General features: G+C 36.1%; 1 protein-coding gene across 2 annotated transcripts in view; it reads left to right on the forward strand.

Annotated features, from left to right (window-relative positions):
- LCORL (ligand dependent nuclear receptor corepressor like) overlaps positions 1-20,377 on the forward strand; it is a 190,567-nt gene that overhangs the window by 148,057 nt on the left and 22,133 nt on the right. The window contains exons 6-7 of one of the 2 annotated variants that reach the window (XM_020812181.3): positions 2,530-2,617; positions 13,311-18,034. In XM_020812181.3, the coding sequence (XP_020667840.3) occupies positions 2,530-2,617; positions 13,311-18,034 (4,812 nt within the window). Of the gene's footprint in view, positions 1-2,529; positions 2,618-3,838; positions 9,240-13,310; positions 18,035-20,377 lie in introns of those variants that run through there. The other variant, XM_020812183.3, reaches the window with a different exon arrangement.

Raw genomic sequence — 20,377 nt, forward strand, 5'->3', positions numbered from 1 at the left:
CATCTGTGTCACAAAAACATGTAGTTTTACTTAATAAAGTAGCTATCTACTCTTGCAAACTGCTTATCTTTGTCAGTATTGAAAAATGTATGTAGTAGGGTAATTGTAAAAGTTTTTTCTCTGCCATAATATGTAGAGACAGTGGCCAGAACCCTACTGTGGATTTACACCAGCATACAATTAATAGCATAAATGATGAAGACAGATTGATGGTATTCATCCAATTGCTGCTCTTCTTAATGAGCCAGTTGTGTAACCTGGATACAAACAACAGTTCATTAGATCATTTGTTACTGCATTGTACATCATTGCACTTGTATTGGCATAAATCTACAGTAGAATTCTGAACATTGTAGTTTAAACTTTCACATGGATACAGTGGTGCCCCGCATAGCGAGGTTAATCCGTTCCGGATGAACCCTCGCTATATGAAATTGTCGCTAAACGGAACGTAAAAGCCCATTGGAACGCATTAAACATCATTTAATGCGTTCCAATGGGCCCTAAATGTACCGTTCAGTGAAGTTTCCTCCATAGCGGCAGCCATTTTCGTGCCCTCGGTAAGCGAGGGGAGGGCGCGAAAACGCTACGCGCGGCCATTTTGGGCATCCGGCGGTCATTTTAGAACCAACGAACAGCTGATTGCCCAACTCTGTGGGAGGCTTGGGGGGGCGGCGGCAAGAGGAGAAGAGGAAAAGTGTGGGGGGGAGGACGCGCGAGCACGCAGCTTCTCTCCCTTTGTGTGCCTGCCTTGCCGCCTGCCTTCCTCCCTGGGGGCGTCAGGAGAAGGACGAGGAGGAAGAGGGAAAGCGGGGGGTGGCGAGCGAGCGAGCGAGTGCCATTTCCCTCCCTCCATCTGCCTGCCTGCCCACCTGCGTTCCTTCCCGGCCAATGCAGCCCCGCATCACTCTCGCGGCGGTGGTGGCGGCGGCTCCTTCCTGGCACCTGCCTTTGGTAAGCGAGTTTTTTCCATAGGGACCGACACTATGCCTCCGCATTAGCGATCCCGGAGAAGGGATTGCTGTGCGGATTCGTCGTTATACGGTGCACTCGTTATGCGAGGCACCACTGTAGTTTGTTTCTTCCCATTCACAGTGGTGGTTGAAATCTTGTTTTGTGCAGCAATACTGTGTAAGACTGATTTAACAAAATGGTTGCTGATCCTCTTCCCACTTCAGAAAGTTCTGAGGTTCCTATGGAATCCCTTTCATTGTGGGGAAACCATTGGGGAGTGGGGAGTAGGGCTAACATGGTGGGGAGTCAGAATGTCGCTGCCACCAGGATTATTTTACCACTGGTGTGACACACAATTTTGCAGTACCTAACAACAACTCCTAGACAAAAGGATCTTGTAGGAGCCCTGGGACATTCAGGAGGGGAAATCAGATTTTTTTTAAATTTCTAAAAAAAAACACTGTGACTGAGGATGTTATCAGCCTTCCACAGCAGACCTGTGCAAAGAGGATTTCAGCTGTAGTGCCTAAAATGAACATTACACCATGCGTCATTAATGAATTACAAGATCAGATACTTCAAAATGAGATGTAAAAAACAGCTATAAAGATTGACACATTAGTGTAACAAATAGTTAACAAATTGATAAATAATGATTCAAACATTTTTGTAGCAATATGTACTAGGAACAGTTGGTTGGAATTTACTTTTAGAAAGATAGAAGTCTGAAATTCAGAGTTTAATATCGTACATGGACAACGTTAGAAGGTCCAGGGACATTTTTCCCCTCCCCTAAACCTTTGCTGGCCTTACCCAGCTCCAAATGCTTACCCCTCTTATTTCTTTTTCTTTTGGAATAGTGGCTGCTTTTTGCCTAGGAGGTGTGATTTATCTGCGACATTTTTCTGCTCCAGGAAAAGTATTTTTCTTCTTCTTCAAGAAACAAGATGCAACTGAAAAATCTAATCTAGGGTTGCAATTTGTCATTTCAAAACATTTTGCTTGGAGTTGGAGAGGGTCTGGAGACACTGGAGGCCCATGGGCCAAAGTTTTGTTAAACTTCTTTTTATGTACAGTAGTTACTTAATTTAAGTCTGCAGATGCAGAATAGCAATAATATTTTAAATGGTTTCCTTATATAAAATCCTAAATCTAGAAAACTGGCACAACAAGGAGTGCATCGGTCACTAATTTCTTTACTATTTTGGTAGGCCTTTACTGTCTTAGAATCCAGAAACACTGAAGAATAGCAAGCCCAATGTGCATTCTGAAGTTTTTTTTGTACATTTAGGAATCTGAGAAGCAATGTCACCTCATTCTATTACATGTATGACCTTATATATGCAATGTTGGAATCTCTATATGGTCATCGTAGTTGCATCTAGGGCTAACAAGGTAACACTTTTTCAAAAATTGGTATATCTTACAGTGGCCCAGTGATCCAGAACTTCCACTTAACATTTTGTAGTGTTAGAGGGACCTTTCCAGTCCAGGCAATATTACCAAAATTAATTTTGTTTTTATGGAAGAAAGCCATTTCCTAAGTAATGGTTACATTCTCTGGTGTTATAATAGGGGATGGAGTGCTAGATCTCTCTACAAAGAAAACAAACTTGGAACAGTCAAGATATGATGGATCATGTTCTGAAAATTCAGTGTCTGGGTAAGCAAGCTCAGCATTACTTTGGTTTACTTAATAATCATGATAAATGGAAATACAATTTAAACTTGAAACCTTATTTTGCTAATGATATGTGTAAAATACATGTTGACACAGCTCTTGCTTTTTCCAAAGAGTTCCATTCATAATTGTATGTTTATGTATAACTCACATGTTTCATTTTGTCTTTTCACTTTTTTCTGTTAAAGAAAAGTTATCAGAACAATCACCAAACTTTAGTTCATGTTATAAAAAGTGAACTGAATCCTTGCTTACATAATACAACAAAAAACCTAAGCAGTAGATTTATTTTGTATGACATAGAAACATATCAATTGGGGCAAAAGGCATGTTTTCATTTTCAATGGACTGTTTCAATTTTAAAAACTTTAAACATTATAAGTAGGGGAGAGCTCTTGATGACCATTCCTGCATTTTGATAATACCTTCAATACTTGCAGTCAGACTGCTAAAATGTCCATTTGTGAATAGATGTTTAATGTGCTGAAATATAAAATAACAAATAATTTTGTCATTTGTGCTTTTTGCAGGCATATTTTAAGAGCAACTAACAGTCTACAGCATATTCTAACTTAAAATCTGCTTTTATATCTAACCAGATATTACACACACACATACACACACAGAGGGGGGGGGGGGAGATACACATGTATGTGGAAAATCTGATGAATTTAGTAGCAGTTAGACTATAAATAGTACTTAAGACCTTACTTGCAAAATCAAAAAATTAAGTGGCTGTCCAGGTTGTTTTGTGTTAGTGTTGCAATAAAGTTTCTATGAGGGGGTTGACTCTTTTATTACTTGTTTAGCGGTAACGTCACGTTTCTACTAACAAAACTCCTTTAGGACTGGGGCATTCAATGGATGTAAATTGTGTAAAGAAAAGTTTTAAATGTTATTCTGCAAGCAGCTATCAAAATGGAATTGCAAGCAGATAAGAAAGTAATGAAATACTGAACTAGGATTTAAAGTTCTTGGAAGGGCTGCTGTAGAAGCTGGGGTATCATTTTGACACACGGTCCTACCAGAATTGTAGCTTTTGCTATGCTAATCAAAGCTACTGAAACTCAAAGACCTAAAACTATCAGAAGCAGTGATGTTACCTAAGCAAGGAGTATAATAAAGGAGTGGACCCTTCCCTTCCATAGCTGTGTGAGCGTCTCTCATACATCAGTTCACCATCGTTTCATTCCATCCATCCAGGAGACTCCACAGATTCAGAGAGGACTATGTGGAAAGAAGTGCTGAGTTTGCAGATGGTTTGCTCTCAAAAGCATTGAAAGACATTCAGTCTGGAGCACTGGACATTAATAAAGCAGGCATACTTTATGGCATACCTCAAAAAACTTTACTTCTCCACTTAGAAGCCTTACCAGCAGGAAAGCCTGCACCTTTTAAAAACAAAACTCAAGATTTCAATGACAGTTATTTTTACAAAGACAGTAAAGAAACATGTGCAGTGCTGCAAAAAGTAGCCTTGTGGGCAAAAGCTCAAGCAGAGCGCACAGAAAAAAATAAATTCAGTCTACTTGAAACCTCAGAATTAAGGTTCCCAACAGCTTCCAGTTACCTCCACCAGTTAACTCTACAAAGAATGGTTACTCAGTTTAAAGAAAAAAATGAAACTGTACAATATGAAGTGTCAGCTCCAACTGTGCAGTTAAAAATTCCTCAGTTAAGAATCAGTGCTGTTCCCAAACAACAACCTGATAATGCTGGTCTTCTGGATGTTATGTACCATGTTTCCAAAACCTCAACAGTCTTAGAAGGATCAGCTCTTCAAAAACTGAAAAGCATACTCCCTAAACAGAACAAAATAGAATGTTCTGCATCTGTAACTCAGTCAAATGTTGACTCCTACTTTCTGCATGGGGACCTCTCTCCTTTGTGTCTTAATACAAAAAATGGACTTATTGATGGCACCTCTGAATCTGCAGAAGATGGCTTGGATCGCAAAGATAATAAACAACCAAGGAAAAAACGTGGTCGCTATCGGCAGTATGATCATGAAATAATGGAGGAAGCTATTGCAATGGTAATGAGTGGAAAAATGAGTGTTTCCAAAGCACAAGGAATATATGGGGTACCTCACAGCACTTTAGAATACAAAGTTAAAGAAAGATCTGGAACACTGAAGACTCCTCCGAAGAAGAAGCTCCGATTACCAGACACTGGGTTGTTTAATATAACAGATTCAGGGACTGGCACCTGCAAAAATAACAGCAAGCCAATGTAGTTTCATTTTGCTAGGAGAGAGAGAGAGTGAGTGAGTGAGTGAATGAGTGAGAGAGAGAGAGAGAGAGAACGTCTGTGTGTAGACATACACACATGAAAACAAATGTTCAATTAAACAGACAACATGAAAATTTACAGTCCAGAAACCACATACATGCCTTTTTGAAAAATAATTTTATTCAGGGTTTTTCACTGTGGACAAAATGAAATAATTGATCACAATTGTGATAATTTGTATTTAATATAATCCTTGTACAAATAAGTGAAAAAGATTCAGGTTTTATTTAGTAGTCATTAGCATAAAATGTTTGGAATAACGTGTGTGTCATGTGAAGCATAATTTTACTGATGAAGAGCGACTCTAACATTCTATAATCCATCTTATTAAGAAAATACATGATTAATACTTTGACAACATGTATGCCTTGAAATATTTTCAGCAGTTGCAAGAGGTTGAAAATATATGAATCAAGGGAAATTTAAAGAGGACATTACTCTCTCAACACAGAAACAAGCATGAAGTATTGGTTGACTATAGAATTTTCTGTGGAGGGGAAAGTATATAGAAGCTGAACATCTGAAACAGATTTTAAAATCTAATTTTGAGTGCGTGTGTTAAGTATAAAACTGGGTTCTTATTTTATTGTTGGTTTAGCAAGAAATTGGTGTTTGCAAAATATATACTTGTGAAAACTGACAAATTTAGTGTAGCTGTAGAATGACTAACTATTACATGAGATGGAATACTAAAGGCATAAAAGTTGTTTTCCTTTAGTGTGGAAAATAAGCTAACTTGTAAGGGGTTAAAGATGAAAATTGGAATGCAGATTTGAGCATGTTTATAATGTCCACAGAATGAGCTTGAGAATGGTTATTTTGGTTTAAGTGTGCTGATTACTTGCTGTTATGACTACTTACATTTATTTAAGGATTGTCTAACACTCCTACTGAAAAACCTCACTGTAACAGTAATGTATTTGCTGCTGTGACATTTCAAAATATTTTCAGTTTATCAGAATGAACTTCAGGTTTTCATTTTGGTGGGCCGATACATCTTCACTTTGCTAATAACCAAATTTACAGTTCAGGGTCTAGATAGAATTACAGATACAAAACAGTTTATCTGTTTTGAACTTTCAGTACTAGAAATTCTTTGTATATTTACTATTTGGAAGCTGGGCAGTTCATTTTAGATGTATAACTTTTCATAGAATCTCAGAAGACTAGTTAGCTTTAGATTACTGTTTCTAAATGGTCTTCAACAAACTCATAATAGGAATGATATTTTCCTCTGGAGATTATTCCACAAGGTTCATGGGTTTCTGTTGCTCTGGTCCCCTTCTTGCGCTAATGTGCAAAGAGCGCAGCAGGACAATCAGGAGGATGAGAGGTCTCTGTGTGCTTCACATATCCCTGTGCAGCCCCAATCTATCCTCTGCTTAATCAAGTTTTGAATTTTTAAGTTGGTGGCAGGGAGTCTAGATAAGAATATGGGGGAGATGAGCACACAAGGTCTATTCAAGCATTATCTGCTCATGTATACTCACTACCCATAGAGGGATGGTTTAACTGTGCCCTTTCTGCCCATGTTGTTGTCTCACACCTACTTATGAAGAGTGACTCATCTGAAGAGAGAGATGTCATTTGTAGGAGAGCTGGGTATTGATATTACAGTGTAGAAGGACAGCATGGAGGGGTTGGATCTAGAGTGCTCCCCTCTTTGTTTGGTGAGTATACTCTAAGAAATAATGCCTCAATAGATGTGATAACATATCCAATTACTGAAAATTGCCTATTCTTTATTGTCCTCAGTATGTTTTTGAGCTGTGGGATAAAGCAGAGCACTAGTGTTTTCTTGAGACCTGTGGGAATTCCTGTGTGTGTAGGCAGAGTGTTCTGTAAGGCAAGGGTCATGCACATTAGATTTTATATAAACATGTAACTTGGGCATACTATCAGATTATATCTGTGTCTGAATGAAGTCATTCATGGTCTTTTTCATTAAAGAACTAGATTTTTATGAGGAAGCTAATAATACCCAGAACTTATCTGTTTTGCCTATGTCTATGTGACTAGACAGATTCTAACTGAACATTTGCTGTAAGATTGCATTATTTAGTCTTTATGAATTATAAATCTAAATTCACATATAATGTTTTTGAACTATGCCATTCAGCTCAACTGGTAATACTTTACAATATACTAGCAAAAGAATGGGGACTTTTTTAAAAAATGGAATAATATAAAAATAAAGGTTACAAAACTGTGTAATCAGCTTGTTAGCTGTTTGGCCTGTTAAAATTGTGCTGATTTGCACAATTGAGCTCATTTGCATATTGGGAAAGAAAACTTTTTAAATCCAAATTTTGGATTAAGCAAGATTAGAAACCATCAAACATTGGATAACAATGTCAGGTTTAATTTTAAAGAGCTAAGCCATATTTTTATCAGATCTAGAAATATTAATTTATTGACTCTTTCCCCAGTTTAAGGCAAGAACAGATTTCAGACTTTCTATAGAGCATTTTACTTAAAAAACTGTTGGGAGTTTTAATACATTGGTTAATGGATGGAAATTGGATCCAAAAGCTTGGTTTTGATGTTCCACATATATAGGAAAGCTCTTCTTGCTGCAATACCTGGCCTCCTCCAAAAAAAAGCTGTTCCTGGGTAATAAGACCATCTAGACCAGTGTGTAACTTTGGTGAGAAATTGGATTTTCCCCTTGTATGAGAGATTCTTGGAATCCCAGTATTTTTTAATTTCTCAGAAAATATAAAAAAAATTGTCAGAGATATATATCAAAAACAAGTTACAGTACAGTTTTAATATCATTTGAAAGGTGGCCTGACCAAAAAGTAACAGGATTCACAAAATCAGGGATCATTTTGCTATTAACTTTAGCTGTGGTAGTTTTGTATGTAATATTATAGTTAATTTTCAGCTTTTTAGTACTTGTATTTATTTTTTGGCCAGAAATAGTATATTAAAATATTTTTTGATAGTCTGTAGATAATGTTCAACCTGTAAGTTTTAAAAAGAAACATAATTATTTCTAATGAATAGGCTGAACCTTTGATTATACAGCTAAGGAAGGGCAGGGAAATACATAGACTCCCCTTATCCACCCTAATATTTAAATGGTTAAATTATAATTTTGAAGTACTTATAAAATTCAGTTACCCGTTGCTACTAAGAAATAGACACATTTCTGAAAATTCATTTTTCAGCAGACTTTTAAATGAAGGTGAAAGCAAGTCCTACATGCTTTCTACTTATTTGAATGTTTCTCAAGTATTTTATATTAAAAAACAGTGCCTCTGTTTTTAGAACTACTGCTCAGTAAAGTTGTTGAAACCATTTCTGGTAGCTAATGACTATTTTATATTAAATTGTATATTAACTTTAGTGAAACTGATTTTTTTAGTTGTTTACAGTACAAATACCTGTATTTGTGTTTTTTTTTATTGCAGTATTTTCATCGTTGCAGTAATTTAGTAAAACTGTGGCTGCCTTGATTTTTGACAGATTTTGTTAATAACAGATTTCTAGGCAATTAGTTCTATTTATGCATAAATCAATTGCACTATAATTCATGAATTATTTATTACAATATTTTCTAATGAATTCCATGTATTTTGTCTTGTGTTGTAAATGTACTGTAATCCTGTTTCCGCTTTGTGTTGTTATATTTCTAAATCTGATTGTATGAATTTGTTAATGTGTTTCTATGTTGTAATTTTTAGTAAAGCACTTCAATGCTTTTGCACATAAATTTGCAACACTGATGTGTGTGGTTAATTTGCTTATTCAGTAAAAAGAAAAATATCTTGGTCCATCTGATTTACTCCATGGGCATAACTTCATTGATATATAATATGGTAATAGTGAACATACTAATAACATTTTTACACATTGAACAATAAAGATAACGAGAACTTCCTGATGGATTGCGTTCATGGCTTGCTAGGCTATAGGGATGGTAACAACACAATAAGTAATATATTTTGCTGTTCCATTGAAATAGGGTTTAGTTCCCAAAGGGAAATGTTTATGATAAAACAAAAGTAACCCAATTTTGTGTATGATCATCATATGTGAAATGGACATAATCCTATTGGTTCTTTACATCACTCTAAGTGCATTGATAAATTGCCACTACTTTACAAGTTGTCACCTGTATTCTTTGTAAACACTTGATTTATATCATAACTCCTGTGTTGGCATAAATAACTAATGAGGAGATTGGCCAATATGATTAATTTTCTTTATAGAGAGGTGGTTTGAAAAATTCAGTGTAAATGCCAAAGTATTCATTCTATTTTGTGATTTACTGTATATATTTTCCCCAATTCTTAATGTCCTATGTTATCTGTCACTGGTAGGAGTCTAACATTTAAATACACTTATAAAAATATAATCCACTACCTTGGTACTCTAATTAAACATGAAAGCTGTCATTATACATTATATGCTTCCACAGTTAATGTTTAAGGAATATTTTGAAACAGAGTTCTGAAAAGTAATACAAATAAAAGTACACTGAGCTAATATATTGTGATTTCACTGTGCAGATTTATAGAACATGTTCTAAAACATAGTAGGTTTGGAAGAAGGCCTTTCATCTGTAGTAAACTGGCCATAGGGAATATGGGTTGACTTTTTCAGTTTTCATTTAAACTATTTTCAATTTTTAATTGTTCATATCTTTGTTATTAAATGTAAGTTAGCTTAATTTTGAGCACTTTGTTATACTTTGTTTATGTTTTATTGTGTTGTGAACCACCCTGAATGACCACTGCTCAGATGGGAGATATAAAAATAGAATAAATAAATAGTAAATAAACTAGGCAATGTATAAATGGGGTATCAAAGTGTAAAAATAATTCCTTTTGGCAAACATGTTTCTAAACTCTTAAACCAGGATAGTGAAGTGTGCAAGCAAAGGTGGCATCTATATGAGAGGATCGGAGTAGTGGCATAATCTAATCCTTTCCTGCTTCAAGCAGTTTCTGTTAACAACCCCCCCCCCCAAGTTGGTTTTTCTTCTACCACCACACCATTCGTTTGGGAACGTGGCAGGAAGAAAAATGGATTGAACAGTGTTAGGTGACTGTGAGAGAAAAGCAGCAAGGGCTAGGAACACTTATTTCACAAATTTCCTTAAATTACTGTTAGAAGGGAACACCTGAACCACACATCAGTTTTACTCACCTGGAGAAAGGCTGGGGAAGAAGTCTTACCCAAGTTCTGGTCTGATTTGCTATTAGAAAAGGAATTTGCCCTTGAGTTTGCTGGAAGTTTTAGAAAGGTGCCTGCCATAGGCTATGAAGATTTCCAACAGATGAGCACAGTTTAGTTGTGGGTCTGCAGATGAAACTACCAGAATGGAGAACTGCGATTTGGGAATCCAAGAAAAACAAATGATGTATGCCTACATGCTACACTTCTTATTTTATGTGTTTTCTATATACTTTCAAATAGCCATTTAAGGGCTGAGAGAACTGGCCCATCCAAATTACTGTTGCCTAGGCTAACAGGTTCTCCCAAGTCATAGATTTAGATGTTTCCCAGCTCTGGTGTGTAAGATATATCAGCAAGCAGTACTGGCCATTGAGCCTTGTTCACTCCCAGGCATGTGTTCTACCACAAATCAGTGAGATTTTGGTAGTCTTTAGAGAAACCCAAGCCAGCACAATAATCTCCCCTTCAGTAATCTCTTCAGTAATCCAGGAACACTGGTGTTTTTTCACATTTTTGAGCATATTTCTTTGGATGTAGTAAACTCACAAAGTGCACAAGATGGAGGAAGATTAGATATTCTTTATATTGTTTCAGGATTATACCTTGCAATTTACAAATAAAAATGAATTAATGTTATATATGACATGATAAAGTATATACATAAGTTGGTTGTTGTGGGTTTTTCGGGCTCTTTGGCCGTGTTTTGAAGGTTGTTCTTCCTGACGTTTCGCCAGTCTCTGTGGCCGGCATCTTCAGAGGACTGGAGTAGGAACCTCCAAAGATGCCAGCCACAGAGACTGGCGAAACGTCAGGAAGAACAACCTTCAGAACAAGGCCAAAGAGCCCAAAAAAACCGGCAACAACCATCAGATCCCAGCTGTGAAAGCCTTTGAGAATATATACATAAGATTTTTTCTGCATTCCACAAAATCAGAGCTGTAAATACTAAGTACAGAAAAACTAGTTATATGAATAATTAGTTTCATGTTCAGAGTTTGGTGATATGTTTGAAAATACATACTTTTCTGAAACAGAATTATATTAATATAATTTACTTTCATTGAATTGGTACTCTGAAAGAAAATTGATAGCCATTTAATGATGGAGGTCATATTTCACCAGTTTTATTCTAAACCTACTTTCTGCTATGGGCTGTTAACTTTTCAGTTTGAATTACAGATTAGGTAAGTAACAACAGTTTTAAAATGTAGTAAATAAGAATAGTTTGTTGGTTTATTCCAGCTGCGGCCTTAAATAAGATATAAATCCTTATTGATTTAATCCAATTAATTTAACAATGACTGGTTTCCCAATATGCTGGCTTAACTTTCTTGTGATAGCACTCATAATGAGTGCTATCTTTATTTCATTAACTCAGTAGCACAATGATGATAAGAAGACATTGAACAGCATACCATTAGTTCTGTCCATTTTGTAACTTGTTGAAAATGGCTTTTCCTGTTTGTTTAATGAACAACAACACTGCAGCCGAATAGGAAGGCATATAGAGTGGTCTGTGTCTGTGAGTCTGTTTGTAACTTTGAATAAAGAAAGAATTAAAATGCAGAGGATACATAATTTTTGGATCTTTAAAAGTGATACCCACAGTGCAACTAATCTAAAATAATTTTAGTAATACACAGCATCCTTTGAAACAAACTTTTAAGAGCACATTGGACTACATTACAAGCATGTTTAGAAACTGGTTGAGCACATTAGATTCAAAATTGAGAGCCTTTAAGTAATGCTAATCTTAAAAGATCGAATCAATGAGAAATAAAAGGGAGTTAAGCACATATTTTCTGTGATTATTTACATAACGGGCTGAGGTATAAAACTATAGAAAGATCTCATTTTTGATTCTCCTGCAGCTTTTTCATTGAGATTTCAAAATGAAATTCAGTATTGGAGTTTCGCTTCCTAATCCTAAACACACTTCTTTTAGAGTAACAGCTGTTACATAAATGATCAGTTTCCTGCACAAATGGGACACATATGCAGGATGCTAAGTGTGCCTTGTTTGTATATAGTCATGTCTCATAAGCAGAAATTGCGGAATGGACAGTTTTGAACTACAGTTCCAGAATGCCCTGTATGGTCCATTAGAAGTTACAGTCCAAAACAGTATTTTTTATAAACGCACCGTATAAATGCAAATATATAATGGACTGTATTTTGGAAAGTGGTGGACAATCCTTCATTGGAGATTTTTAAGCAAAGGTTGGATAGTTGTGTATTGGATGCTTTTGCTGTGGATTTCCTACTTGGATCTGCCAGTTGTCCCTTCCAGCTTTCTTTTGTATATTTTGCTGCGTACACATAGTGGGAAGTCATCAGTGAACTGTGATTTTTTTTTCTGTGTTATGCATATCTAGCACCAGATCTGCTTTACATGTATGTAGGAAATTTGCCACATGCAAAGCAGCCTGCAGTCTTACTGAGTTCCATATAATTTAATAATAATAATTCAGCACTGTCATATTGATTCAGACCCTTTCCAGGGTTTTCTAATTACAGAATACTCATAAGTGATTTACCATTCCTTGGGGGGGGGCACGAAGGACTTGTGTGGCTTGCCCAAGGCCACCCAGGTTGGCTATCCTCCCATGAGGCTCTGCAGCCAGGTGCTTAAACCACTGAGAAATCCAGCCAGCTTCAATATAATTTATATAAGGTTGAATATTTTTAGTATCACACCCATAGTGTCTGAAATCCTATTGCTTAGCAAGTAAATTGCAACTAGAGTAGGTCTGTTGAATCACCATCCCCACTGATTCAATTGGCCTACTCTAGTTGTGACAATATGCTAAGTACCAGGGTTTTAGTCAGTGTATCTCTTACTTAAAATATCTCTCTAGAATAGCATAAGGTTTATTGAGACTCTAGTTATTATTCCATAATTGAATGGAGGATGCAGTTAAACATATATATTAAACATATATATCAAAGAAACTGACTTGCTTAACAAAACCTGTTATGTTTCACATAATATATATCATACAACATTAGCAGAATCCTGCCTTTCTTCCTGTTCTCTATATAATTTGAATACAAAGATTCAGTGGCAATACAACATTTCTTTAATGTTCTTTTAGAAAAGGACAGTTTTGGTACCTTATCATGATTGCACTTCAGTCACATTGTGCCTTATTTAACTGGAATTTACTTTTTGTTTTGGTCTGCTTTTTGTTTTCAGTTCAAGCACAGCAGCTGGGGCAAAATCAGAGGAAACAACTAAATTGGAAAAAGGAAACTCTGCTCTAAGCAAGGTTTTGGCATCGTTGTGCTCATATCATTGTCATCAGATTTTAACTATGTTGAAATTTTTAATCCAAGACACATGTAACCATTCAGGTTGCAGTTGCCAGCTGCCAGATATGTATTCTGAAACATCAGAAGATGATGGGTGCATTCCAGTCTGCGGTCGTTATAGCAACATGCTAGTGAAAAGGTGCTGTTTACAAAACCCCGTCTCAAATAATTGTTCATCACCTTTGTCTGCCTATGTGAAAGATATGAATTATTTGTCATGCCCATCTGTAGCTGTTGGATATTTTGACACAGTGCTGAACAAAGGGAATCTAGTGCCTTGTAGTTCACATAGATGCTGTTCCAGATCTTTACAACAGTGTAAGAGTCAGTCTGAAAAAGCAGCACTTTGTACAAATCTCTTTTCGGTGTGGCAAAAGACTAACAAATCTAGTAGAGGCCGCAGCCCTTCACCACCACCATTATCACCTGTGGAAGCTGATGAATACAATACTTTGGAGGAATCGATTCAAGGTTGTTTTGCTTTAGGTAATAGACTTGAACTAAATAGTAACCAGCCTCCATCCCTTTTGCCAGCTGAAAGAAGTTCTGTTTGTGAACAAAAAGACAGTGTATGTATTGCAGAACTGGCTAGTAACTTGGATCAGATGTTTCTGAGTCAAGAAACCAACCCTATAAAGTCTGATAAGCCTGGAAAAGTTGAAAATACCCCATTTCAGGACCTAATGGATCGAATCAATGAGAAATTAAAATCAATAGAAACTACTGATACAACAAATGTTTCTAAAATATCCAAGAGTGATGGCAGAATAGAGACTGATAATAAATTACAGAGCCTCATAACAACTCTCTTACACGATGCTAAGGCCAGCGATTACAGTTTAATGGAGTTATTGACCCAACATGACAAAGAAGTAGAAAATAAAATTTTCCAAACAAGGTTTCGAAAGCGTCAAGAAACATTGTTTGCAATGCATAGTTCCCCTGATGCATCTCTTTTTAGGCGACAGGCTTTGCAAATCAAGAGGGAATTAGCCAGTCTGGATGAAACTTTTATAAGGAGGAAAACATCTTTGGAGAGAAATGCAAAAAAAACTGGAAAAGATGACAAACTATCACCAAACAAAACTGACAAGCATTGTACATTAAAAAGTTGTGCTTTACAAATCAATGAAAATGAAGGGAGTCTATTCCCTGCCATTAAATCAAGGTCTTTGCCAATATGTCAGGAAGAGTTGCTCAAACTACCTCTGAATAATTCAGAAAGTAATTTTGATTTTGTGGCATTTTCAGAAAATGATTCCATAGCATCCCAAGACAGTTTGGCAAAAACACATGGCAACTGTGAACTATGTATTGATCCAGTCCCTGTGGAGGGAGATGATAACAGGTTTCTGGACAGGACAAAACATACTGTTATCCCTCCTGTGTGGTGTTCTGTGTATGTAACAAACAACTTTTTATTTCAGAAATCCCAAAAGGCAAAAAGCCTTCCTAATTGTATAGAAAAAGATAGATCACTTAAAGAGTTTCAGCCTAAAACATGTAGCAATGAAGATATAAATAAGATTGTACGAAACACAAATTTACATGTTGTTGTAGAGCGTTTGGAAGATGCATTAAATGTGGCCCAAAAGGCGAAAAAACCATTGTTCAGTGGTTATAAATTACCCCACAAACTAAAAGACATTCACACGTGTGATGCCAATAATAATTCTAGAAGTGATCTTCATATTAGCATGAGTGAAAGTGGGAACAAAGGACAATATATACTATCACAAGCTCATGTGCCATGTAGCAAGCATAGCAAAAAGGAATGTGTGTCAGAAAAAGAAAAATCTGATGATGGATATAACAGCTTCTTCAACTCTACTACCTTTGATTCAGACATAATGACTTCCAATAAGGAGGAAACAAATTGTGTTGCTGAGGTTAATTCACCAGTGATAAATTATACTAGTCCTATAAAACTTATGTTTCTTTCTGAAATTAGCAGCAGTGATGGAATCAAATACACACTAACCTCTGTAAAAAATTCCTCTAAATTAAACATTGATCTTTATTCTCTTCATGAGAAAAGAAACATGCTATTAGAAAAACAGCCAGAAACAAGGGAGCCTACTGAAAATGTTTCCGTTGAAGGATGCAGCTGTAGTGAAAATAGTTGTGAAAATGAAGTGAGTTCTGTTTTTACTACAGTAATAGATAATAAAAAAAACACGGATGACCATAAACAAAATGACAGAGCTATAGAACAAAACAGCAATGGATTCTCCTTGAAAAGAAAACCTGGACGACCAAAAAAACTGGGTCCTCAAGTTGTGAGGCAGGTTAAGCGGCCAATTGGCCGACCTCCAAAGCCTAAGGTGAATGCTGTTGAAAATGCCAGATATATGAATGATTCCACTAGAACTGACACTTTTTCTAGTTCTAATGCAGAAGTTCCAGAGGAGGATAGCATTAATAAAAATATTACTGTAACAGTTGTCTTTGGAAGATCACGAAGGGCTAAGAGGTGTGTTTCTGAAGGTAGTGTAAATGTAGTCAGTGTGGTACCAAGTCCTCACAATGATTTTGATGTGGTTTGTAACCGGAACTCAGAAACCAATCACAGTGTAAAGCAAAATAAAAATATGCAAATTTATCCAACAGAAAAGATTTCTGGATCAAGTTATGAGAATGTTAGGCCTCTAGAGAACAGCCTATTATTACCATTACATTGCAGTAATGTTATGAAACCAAACCAGAAGCCTTTAAATATTATTAGAAAACCAGGCCGACCAGCAAAAGTAAAAATATCTGGCATATCAGTGACTGTTAATTGGATTTCATCTCAGGAAAGAAAAGTGATTGTTAACAGCTGCCTGCCTCCTTTGGAACAAGAATTTATACTAGAAAAAAATGTATCCTCAAAGAAGGAAGATAAACAGTGCAATGAGAAGTGTGTTTCTAAAAGCATTTGGGATGGTACAAGTGAGAAATTTTCATGCAACATGATTTTTGCCTCCAAGAACCCTGAAATACCCTTGAGGCAATCTCCTAGAGATCAAAGACCATCACTGCCTTTCTTGCATTCATTAGTATCTTCTAGTTCACTGCCTTGTAAACGTACCTTTCTACACAAATCATATCAGTTCTGTTTGAAAAAAACTGAAGATCAAAATATAAAACATTGCTCAAGTGTAATACCCACACATACCTCAGTAGATAAGAATCCAGAAAATGCAAAACAAAATTCTGACAATAAATTCAGGTCAATTAATGAAATGTCATTGGATCCCATTATTTCATCCAATTCTTCCCTTAGGTGGTGGGATTCTTCAGTTTCTAGTGATTCCTTGTTAAAAGAGCTGAACAGTAGATATGAACAGATAACAAATACTTGGCTGAATGTGAATGGAGAAGAATTTGAAAAATGTCTATATGATGAAGAGTGTAGCATTAAAGTATCAAACCCTTTGGACTCATGCTTTTTACAGTTTGAAAATTCACCTATAAAAAGACTTTTCCAGAAAAAATGCAGTATAGGTGAACTGTGTACATGGTTTATGCAAACCACAGAAACACAGTCATTGTCATTAGTGAGAAAAGCAAATGCTCGCAATCCTATTGAAGTAATTAATACAAGGCAGCTTAAAATAGGAACAAGACAGTATGAATGTAATATTAGTCCTTTGAGAAAGCACTTTAAAAAATTTGCACTATCCACACCTTCAAAATCTGCAGGAGAGTTACAAATGCTACATAAAATAATCAGGTCTCAAGTCTTAAACAGAAAACATAAATTTGCATTAGCTAAATTAAGAAGAGCCAAATTTGAGAATGTACAGCATGATCGGTGGCGACAAATGAAAAAACTATATAATCATGGAACAAATGACTGGAAATCTAAAAAGAGAAACCTGAAGTTTTTCTGCCAAAGCCAAAGTTTTGCTAACACTAGTAGAGAAATGAGCACCAGAATATGCATGAGGCAGAAGAATGGCACGGTAGAAAATAAATCACCCTCTGTTTTGATAGAATCTCATGCATTCACTTCGTCAACTGGGAAGGAAATGAGAGGTTCATTTTTCCAACAAAACCCACAATTATCTGACATTGGTACAAGGTCTGGACTAATCAATAATTATAAATCAAGCACACAATCCACATACTGCAGCCATCAAAATACTGGAATAGTGCAGACTCTTGGTGAAGGTTCATGGAAGAACACACATTTTAAGGATTGTAGAATATTTTTGAAGAAAATCAGTGCTGTTGAAGAGCAACAAAAACCATACACTGAATGTTCATTTAACAAAAACTCTGTTTGTACTCCAGAATCTGTTGAGCATAGTACCAGACACAACTATTTTGAAGGAAACCGGCTTTGTACTCTGAGATCCCATTCTGACAGTTGTGAGAAAGGTGTAGATGTACCTACAGGAACTAGATATCCCCCCTTGGTTAAAGGGTTGCATTTTGAGCAAGACAGCAAGAAATCGAGTAAACGCACCACTTTTGATGATGGCCCAGTTGAAGTTTCTAAAGAAATTAGTAAAAGGAGAAGGACACAATGCAAGCTCACTGACCTGGATATAAGAAAAAGGAGTAAGAGACAGTTGTGCAATGCAGGACAAGAATCAAGCTGTTACTCCAAGTACCACTTAGGTAAGTTTTATCTCATCTCCCCCTCTTTTACAAAATTTGATTACCATTTTCCCCCAAAAATAAGACAGGGTCTTATATTAATTTTTGCTCCAAAAAGAACCACTAGGGTTTATTTTTAGGAGATTTTTTTCCCATTTACAACAATATACATTTATTCAAATACAGCCATGTCATCTTCTGGTTGCTGCACAATGCTGGAGGGCAACTGGGGCTTATTTTTGGGGAAGGCTTATATTATGAGTGTCCTGAAAAATCATACTAGGGCTTATTTTCAAGTTAGGTCTTATTTTTGGGGAAACAGGGTACCTTTACATTCAAATAAAAGCATTATAGAAAATCATTTTGCATACTGTAAATTTCAAGCATCATAATGCTGTAGATTTAAGCTTAAATCATTGTTTACTCTCTGAAATAGAATTGTAGAATGTTTGGAAGCATTCCAAGCAGAGTCCACAGGGAGTTTGACATACACCAGTTCTATTCCCCATTGATAAAGTTTTAAGCATACAGTCTCTCTGTTCATTAAGTGAAGAAAACAAGAGTTCCTTCAGAGATTCACAGATGGACTGCCGTGTATAGTGACTAAGATTGCTGTGGTTGATTCTCCTTATCTGGCACTGGTGACTGCTTTACTGTGAACTGAAGGAGGTGGCCTTTAGCTTTCAAATATGCTTCCCAATCATAGTCTTATTGAGGTAATTTAAGAATCTTAAACAATAATTTAAAAATGTAATTTTGCTTTTTTTATTCTTAAATGAAAAAAATTAAGTGGGAATCCCTTTTACTTTATTTCCATTCTTCCTCAAAATAAAAATTGTTGTTTGAAAATAGGAGGAATAGCAGAAAAGAAAATATGTATCTGGATTTCTTAAGGATTTTTTAATGAATGTGTTCTTCAGTGTGCACTAAAAAAAACTGTGGAAAAACTCCTTGTGGTATGAATTCCTGTGATAGACTGAAATGGCTTTTTAAAAAACCATTGTTGTGCTGAGCTCTCTCAGGGGTTATATTCTTGTTTCTAGGCAAGATGGTTAGACTGCAGCCCAGAGATTCTACCCGCTGCCTCAGAACATTTAAAAGTATAAATGAGATCTCTAGGTTGTGCTCTGCCAGTCATAAGTTTATGTATCCTTACAACAGAAATGAACAGTAAGAATTTACCTGAAGCGCAGATAAAATTGGCTACCACCACCCAAAAAACAAAACAATACTTTATAACTGAGTTACTTCCATAGTGATAACTTTGTTATATGCTTTTGGAGGGGGGAACTGATAACTTTTTCACAGTCTTTCATTACTTCACTTTAAACTTCTGTTGTCTTAATTTCTTTTTTGCTTCCATGTTTTTTGTTCTTCTCTGTTGTTCCCATACATTAGCATTTAATCAAACCTCACTGGGTAGCTTGAAAATCAAGGCAAACAGTCTGCCTCTGTTTGCAATCCATAATATCAATTGTAAGAACATGATTAGAGTCCACCTGTCCGACGCCAATTATTGCAAGAAATGTTCCACTTCAAAATCTGTATTTGTCGGTAGGATTAATTGTTATGATAGAAATGAGTACTGTATATGAAAATGTCATTATTGAGAAGCCCCAAGAACCAAATTCAAGTACAAAGTAGATATAGTGTACAGTGGTGCCTCGCACAGCGGGTGCCTCACACAACGATGAATTCACACAACGATGGCTTTTTCTGATAAATTTGCCGCCTCACACAACGATGTTTCCTATGGGGGATTTTCACACAACAGTGTCTATTTTCCCTCATTTAAAAGTGCCTTAAACTGTTTGAAACCTGTTTTAAATGCTTGCAATCGTTAGCCCACCTCCTGAAACCTATGCAAACTTAATTTGGTGTTGTTCTGATTCGTTGTTAATTTTTGGTGATTTTTTGTTTTTCCCTCATTGAACTCTATTTCAACAATACATTTCAATGAGAGAGAAAACAAAAAATCACCAAAAATTAACGAAGACTCAGAACAACACCAAATTAAGTTTGCCTAGGGTTCAGGAGGTGGGCTAATGATTGCAAGCATTTAAAACAGACTTCAAACAGTTTAAGACACTTTTACAGGAGCAAAAATGCACATCGGAAAGAGCTTCAAAAGCAGGGAAACGGAGATCAAAGAGCCCTTTCCGATGTGCCTTTTCGCTCCTGTAAAAGTGTCTTAAACTGTTTGAAGCCTGTTTTAAATGCTTGCAATCGTTAGCCCACCTCCTGAACCCTATGCAAACTTAATTTGGTGTTGTTCTGAGTCTTCGTTACTTTTTGGTGATTTTTTGTTTTCTCTCTCATTGAAATGTATTGGACGGACAGTTCAATAGAGTTCAATGAGGGAAA

This window comes from Pogona vitticeps, chromosome 5 (assembly GCF_051106095.1).
Source record: "Pogona vitticeps strain Pit_001003342236 chromosome 5, PviZW2.1, whole genome shotgun sequence".
Classification (NCBI taxonomy): Eukaryota; Metazoa; Chordata; class Lepidosauria; order Squamata; family Agamidae; genus Pogona; species Pogona vitticeps.